This window comes from Antrostomus carolinensis, unplaced genomic scaffold, assembly GCF_000700745.2.
Source record: "Antrostomus carolinensis isolate BGI_N321 unplaced genomic scaffold, ASM70074v2 scaffold18777, whole genome shotgun sequence".
NCBI lineage: Eukaryota > Metazoa > Chordata > Aves > Caprimulgiformes > Caprimulgidae > Antrostomus > Antrostomus carolinensis.
The window spans coordinates 4,774-12,307 of NW_010328240.1; the positions used below are offsets into that span (position 1 = coordinate 4,774).

The 7,534-nt window shown below is 38.8% G+C and overlaps 1 protein-coding gene across 1 annotated transcript in view; it reads left to right on the plus strand.

Moving 5' to 3' along the window:
• Positions 1-6,814, plus strand: part of ATP6V1E1 (ATPase H+ transporting V1 subunit E1) — a gene marked incomplete at its 5' end in the record, with an annotated part of 8,280 nt that extends 1,466 nt beyond the window's left edge. The window contains 7 exons of the mRNA XM_029086009.1: positions 161-270; positions 813-879; positions 2,710-2,799; positions 4,093-4,161; positions 4,556-4,650; positions 5,502-5,589; positions 6,192-6,814. Coding sequence (XP_028941842.1) covers positions 161-270; positions 813-879; positions 2,710-2,799; positions 4,093-4,161; positions 4,556-4,650; positions 5,502-5,589; positions 6,192-6,254 — 582 coding nt within the window. The remainder of the gene's footprint in view (positions 1-160; positions 271-812; positions 880-2,709; positions 2,800-4,092; positions 4,162-4,555; positions 4,651-5,501; positions 5,590-6,191) is intronic.
• Positions 6,815-7,534: the final 720 nt, after the last annotated feature.

Consider the following 7,534-nt stretch of genomic DNA (forward strand, 5'->3'; position numbering starts at 1 on the left):
TTGAGTACTGGTTGAAATGTTTTGTTTATATGGAACCATAAATTCTGTCATCCTAGCTTATCTATGAATGTTCTCTGAAAGCATGGCTGTTTCATTTTGATTCTGTTTTTTTCAGCCCATGGAATCAATTTCCACTTCAGTTATTTAATTTTTACTGTAGGCAGAAGAAGAATTCAACATTGAGAAAGGTCGCCTTGTTCAGACACAGAGGCTGAAAATCATGGAGTATTATGAAAAGAAGGAGAAACAAATTGAACAGCAAAAGAAAATGTAAGTTGCTCTAGGTTAGATGGTTGACTTTGGAGCCTGAGTTCTCATTTTATTGCTGATTTTATGCAAAACTCTTTTTCCCTGGCAAATGGGCAAATTGTAGCCAGTCCATTCCGTTCTAATTGTAAGCTTCTAGTATTTCCTGTGGAGAAATTATCAAGGGTGAGCTACACTAGTATAACTGTTAGTAAGTATACTGAAAGGATTTTGTGATCTCATTTAGGTTCCTGCTCTGGCAGGGGGTTGGACTGGATGATCTTTCGAGGTCTCTTCCAATCCCTGACATTCTGTGATTCTTTGTGTACTTAATGTCTAGAACTCTACCCTGGTCTGTTACTCTGGGACAGATGTTCATGTCAGGTTTAGTTTTGGTGGGTCTTCACTGAAGCACATGTGTGCAAGTTCAGAAGCAAACAGGTGAACAGGATTTGTTAGTAAATGCTGGAACATTGTTATCTTTAAATGTAAAGTATACAGTTAAATGTTGTTGTTCTTCTGTCAAAGTCTGATGGATTGATTCAACTTTATCATGCAACTTGCAGTCAGATGTCCAACCTGATGAATCAAGCAAGACTGAAGGTCCTCAAGGCAAGGGATGACCTTATTTCAGTGAGTATCTCTGTAGTAAAGACACAGAGGTTTTATTTCTACCTTCTGTTAGGAAATGTTCTTAACCATTCTCTAAAGAAAAATGTGATTCATGATTGAGAGACGTTTGCTTCAACATACAAAAACGGCTTTCCCAGCTGCTCTGAAAAGTCACTAAGGATTTAATCCAGCTTCACTAATCTGCTTTAGCTTGTTTTCACAGTTTCTATTACCTGCTCTTTTCAGAAAATAGTTCTCTGCCAGGAACATTGCAGGCAGTGTTGTATCTCATCATTTGGACAATAGCTTATTTCTTTAAAGAACAGGAACTCTCTCTTGCGTGATTAGTAGAACGTTGAAGTTCTGTTTGCCTGAAGCAACATGTATGCATTAAAGCTGGCATAGCTTAAGTATGTAGGCTTAAAACACTACTAACCAGGTTTGTCTGTCTCCTTTAGTGGCCCCTAGTTTTTGAAAAGCTTTGCTTCTTGTTCTAGTAGGTGACCAGTCTGTGTGTTAACACGTAGGGCGAGTGATCATTTCTCAGAGCAGGCTACGTTTAGTCTTAGTTCAGGCTTACTATGTTTATCTTGCACCACCTGTAGTTCATTCTCATTCTGCTCATTATACAGCTTGCAGGTTTTCTGTTATCTCTCACCCTGTCTCAGAAACAGTTTTGAGTGTTCCTTATTTTGCTAGATGGTGCTGTTGAGCTATTGGATAAGCTGTGAGACCTGTAGAAGTTAAATACAAAAAAAAAAAGGATAATGTTCAAGCTAATGCTACTATGAAAAAGAGGAGTTAGCAGAAGATAATCACCAGCTGATTGATTCCTTAAACCTAGTTTCAAACTTTAGATTATATTTGCAGAGAGGAGGAAGGTGGGTGGCTAAAGAGTTAACTCCACTGTGGTAGTCTCTGCTGGATAATCTCTTCCTCATTTATCAGCTGACTCAACCTCATGCTTCTGAGTAATACTAACACTCTTCCTCATTTTAAATCATTTAAAGTCACATGCTGCTAGCTCTTTCTTCCCTTATCAGATCTTTGGCCTCTTTCATGAACAAGAGGGATGAGCAGTTCCAGAGATGCTGTGTTACTCTAGAGTGGACAGTATAACTAGATTTGACCGTGACGTTAAATTGTGACAGTCTTATATCCTAGTATTGACTGTGTTAACATGTACTCTTCTTTTAAACACTATGAGGCAGGACAGTAAAGAAAGGTTTATACCAAATCATATAATTTCTTTATCTGAATTAATTAGGATGGCTCAGTTCTAGGAGCTGTGTTTGAATTGACTGGCATTTCTTAAAAATTCGGTCTCATTTGATAACTGATTAGCTGAACAAAGGTAATCAAAACCAGCTACTTCAAGTTAAAAATAAGCTTTGAAATTTTGACTTGCATTTACTTACAACTTAAAAAATACCTAGGCTAAATATTATTTCATAAAGATAGGTTAGATTTCTTTGCTCAGCCACAAAGCTGAAAAAAGCAGTTATTTGGACAAGTTCATTGGTTTCCATTAGGTGATGATTTACAAATTATTTAGTTTGTCTGAATATTATCAATACTAACCTTTTACTACTGAGGTCTCCCTTTTTCATGAAAAAGGAATTCTTATCAGGTTGTAATGGGTTCAGATTGGGGCACAGAGAAGGGAACTGCTTGCAAAGGGTGTTGTGCCACGCACAGAGATGAAGGTCTAGCTTGGATGAACACCAGCTGGAGTGTACGTTTGCGTGTTGGCAGGGTGTGATAGCTATAATAGGAGTACAGAAAGTTGGTAGGCATGAAACCAAATGCCAAACAGATGGGTTCTGCTGATCTGATTTCTTCTGAATGTAGGATTTGCTGAATGAGGCCAAGCAGAGACTTGCCAAGGTGGTGAAGGATACTGCCAGGTACCAGATGCTGCTGGATGGACTAGTTCTACAGGTAAATATTGAAATTGTAATAAATAGATGATTGCAGCCTTATCCTTCTGGGTGTCTTTCTTCAAACATAACCCATGGGAGGTTACAGTTTTATTGGAGTCTAGATCAAATGGTGCTGGGTGATCTTTGAGTTTTAAACATCACTTCTGCTGTATCGTTCAGTCTTGGTTTCTAAACAGATAAGGCTGCAGCTTATTTTGGGGTTTAAAACCTGGTATACAAGGCAGCAGTTCCATTATAAGAATAATTGCAGATGCACACACATACATGGTAAATGCACACTTAGGATGCACACTTTAAACTTCTGTAGTAATTGGATCAAATGCACCTTTGGCAAAAGGTGTTTCTCCAAAGCTAGAAGTCAATAATTACCTGCTTCTAAAATCCTTTCTTCATTTGAGACTTCTAAGTCCTGACTTTGACACATTTACTGTAGTATGGCAGTGACAGACATAAAGAGCAGAAATCAAACCTTTGCTTGCCTAGAATACCAAACTCTAGCCCCAAAAAACAAACTGCTACAATTCCAGTAAGCTAAGTCAGGGCAAGTTGTGTGACCACTTAGTGCCACCTTCTGGTATGAATTGGTCCTTTCCCTATAAACTCTCACTACAGAAGCCAGCCACGAGCTCTCCTGTCCCCAGTTTGATGGCAGAGTTTTCTTAACAGTGTTTCCTACTAGCGTGGTGTGCTTCCAAGTCAGTGTTGTGGCTTTGTCACGCTTAGGTCTGGCATTGCCATATGTCAAACAAACCTGTCTCGCTCTTGCAAGCTGGCCACATCTGTCTTGGTGTATTAGATTTGATCCAGTGACTCATCAATACTCACAGTTGGACTAGATAATTGTTGCAGGTCCCTTCCAACTGGAACTAAACCTATTCAAGGCAGGAATTATTAGAACAGGCACCTGAAACTACCGCACGTCTTCTCCAAGAGCTGCGCAGGAGAATGTCAGCTTGGCAGCATGCTCTGTCTACTTAAACAGCAGTGATTGTTATGTATACGTGTTCATGGTCCTATGATACATATTTTTAATTGCACTTAAGTTCCAAACTTGAAGCTAACAAAGAAACACAAAGAAATCCATAGTTGTGGACATTTTCCCCAGATATTGGTGCTGTCCTCTCAGACTGTCTGTGAGGTGAACTTGCAAACAAAGAACTAAGTAAAAGAGCTTAATATTGTCAGGTTTTGGTTTTCAAATTGATCAGCTCCTTTCCTTTCTTGGGGGTTAAATAATTCTAAGACAATCAAAATGTTAATTTTCTGATACTGTAATGGTTATCTTCTGCAGGGATTCTACCAGCTGCTTGAGCCCAGATTAGTTGTTCGGTGCAGGAAACAGGATCTGTCTATGGTTAAGGTAAGACACCTAGAATAGTTATGACAGCATCCTCCTCCTGAAAGCTGGGACCTGACTGCAAATATTTGCTGCTCAGATTCCATCTGTGTGACATGAAAACAAGCTTTGCTTGCTGCACTTTTGCTGCAGATATAATGCAAGAGAACAAGTTTGCATTTCAAACTGGGGATCATTTGCTTGCTTGGATATTGCCTAGGAAACTTTAGACAGTGCTAGAGTATTAAGAATAATAATTGCTTTGGCTCAGAAGCTGTGCTGAAATGCATTTGCTTGATTAAAAATCAAAAAAGGGCCTCAATCCCTTCATTTTATTACTGCAAATGAATAAGTGACCAAACCCAAGTGATGCACCAGCATTTGTCAATGCTAATTAGAGGTTTCTCTTGTATCCTAGACTGCTGTACAGAAGAGCATTCCCACCTACAAAAATGCCACAAAAAGGGATGTGGATGTTCATATTGACCAAGACAACTTCCTGCCAGAGGATATGTAAGGAAAATGGGAGTCTTTTATGCAGAACACTAACTTAATGCAACTTTCCAAGCCATAGCTCCTACTAGAACAGTCTCAGAAAATTATGTATGGGATATCCCCACAGTGTGTCTGCTACTGTTCTAGTGGAATGTGACACTTCTTTGTATTAATCAAGCACAGACCCCTCAGTTTCCTCCAAACAAATCCAATCTCAATCAAAAATGTCAAAAAAAAGTTTTGTGCAAGCTCCAGCTTGACTCACAGTACTGAAATAGAGAATCACTGTACACAGCAACTTCACTATTGATCTTTTAAGAGAGAGAATACGTATGTAGCCGTGCTTTCTGTCTCAAGGTGAAGCAAATTGAGTCATAAGCTGCTGCAGGATAATCACTTTAAGGAGTGTATGTCTGTTGAGTTTGCAAGGCTCTATTCCCATATAGTGCAATAAAGAACATGGCACAAAGCTGTCTATTCTGATAGTCAATATTGGTCCACAAACAGCACTTTTATCACTCTTCCTGACTTCCCAAAATCTGAAAGCTCTCTTAATACAGAGTCTGAAGCTGTTTTGAAGTGGCAATTTTCAGAGCTCCACTTGCATTTAGATCATGCTAATGATGACCCTTGTATGTAGCTGTGGTCTCTCCACACATGCTTTGCACTGCTGCCTCACTGGATCACTTTTTCCTGACTCCTATTAAGATATGATCAGAAGAAGTTTGTTTTGAAAAAAAAATGAAAGTCTTACCTACATATCTGACTTGCCTATAAGCAGTGATTTGGGGTATTATCTCTACCACATTCTGACTTTGAGATGTACCATGGATTTCACAGATTAAGTTTGGTTTTTTTCCACTTTCTAGTTCTGGAGGTGTTGAAATCTACAACAGTGATGGTAAAATTAAGGTTTCCAATACCCTGGAAAGTCGGCTGGACCTTGTAGCCCAGCAGGTGAGTTTCTCTAACAGCCAAGGTGAACAAGATATAATTAACTAGTTTTGTCTTGTAATTAAAACCCTGTGTTTCCAATGTGTTAACACTCACAATAGCGTGTGGGTTCAGATTTCAGCATGGGTGACAAGTAAGAAGTTATTTTTGAATGAAAAGAAGGAAATTGCCTGCTGTTTGTACTTCTCTACAACAGACATCACTTTTCCCAGAATGATCCCTTTTGAATTAAGCATGAGCATAAAACTCTAGAAATTATGATACTGAAAGACTTGTTATGACTGCAGTGCAGGCAAGATGTTGAAATGCTGAGGCTAACTTGAATTACTGAAGCCAGCTCGAGTACTAGAAACTTTGTGTGAGTCTTATACTGTAGTGGAAAAAAAACTAGCTCTGGCATCTCTTTCTTATGCTGCAGTACCAGCAGTCTTTTAAGTCTCTAAGAGTAGCAGGCAATATGTGATCAGATAAAGGCTTCAGAGAACTCAAATTAATTGATTTCTTAATTTTGAAGCCTAGCCTAGCTATTACACAGTGCCTGCAGTGAGGGATGTAGAGCAATTTTATTGCCTATTGCATATAACTGATGTCATCTTTCTCAACAGATGATGCCAGAAATCAGAGTGGCTCTCTTTGGTGCTAATGCCAACAGGAAGTTTTTGGACTAAACCTCTATGAGAGAAGGTGGGATCTGTTCCACTGCCATACTGAAGGGGATGCAAAAGCATCTGCTAATTTAAAAATCTTGAAATATAACATTACCGTGTCATCCAATATCTGTTCTTCAATGGAATAATTTTGCATACCTGCTGTGCTTAGTCTTTCTACTTGTGGTTAGAATGTGTTGCTTAAAGGATGTGAAGATATATGTATTCAACCAGAAGTGACACTAGAAAATGGAGGTGTTTGGGCTTTTGGCTTTCCTTGCACTGTTGTGGCTCTATCAGGACAAATGGTCCATTTAGGGTCACTCAAATCTTTGCTTTGGCCACATCTCTTTCAAATTATCTAATCTGTGAAGTAAATTACTATGCTGCCGATGAGAAATCCCTTTTCAGTTAAGGTTTTCAGTGTTACAGAGGGCATGCATTCCTTCCCTGGGGTTAGTAGTTTAATTCATGTTACTTGGTCAGGCATTTTTCTGTTCTGTATATGTGATTTTAAAAAAAAAAAAAGCCTGAGCCTGTAAAACTTTATTTATTAAAATAAAAATGCCTGTGTGTATGGAGTTCTTTGTAGCTTCTCTCTGGGGGACTGGCAGCAACCTCTGAAAAATGGGCTTGTGTGTATAAGGACTTATTACTTGAGGGCTATGTGTAGTAACTGTTCTGTGAAGCTAGAGTTTGAGTGCATGGAGTACTGTCAAGCTACTTGCTGGAGTAATGTGTGATTGTAGGCAAGCCTTCTGAACAGGACTCTAGGATGAGCTTCATTCCTCCTAAAAATTGGGTCAGGAGTTTTGCTATTTAGTCCCTCAATCGTCTTTTACAAGAGAGAGTTAGAACAACACAACTGCACTATTTAGATGTAACAAATACAATCCATTTCCATTATTCCTTTAATAATTGTGTTTCAGGACTCGAGGGACAACAGCTGACTGTTGCAACTGTTCTCTCTGTTGTTACAGTGATTATTAAATTAAATAACAGTAGTGTAACTAAATTCACTACCTAATCTCTTAAGTTTTACTAATGCTCACTTCTCCTTTGCTTCTGCTGTGATGACCAGTATTGTCTCCACATGTAGGACAGAAATACTCTTGAGGTGACTTTCCACACTACAAACCTCTACCAAACTACCTGACTCTTCACCTAGTGCTCAATTCTGAAACTTGTTTCAGGGAAATAAGAAATTGATTAATTACTGCTTGAGTAATTAATCATCTTCTGTAAGTGTTGTAGTGATTCAGGAATGGAAGAGATTTTCCATTGTGCCACAAAGAATACTT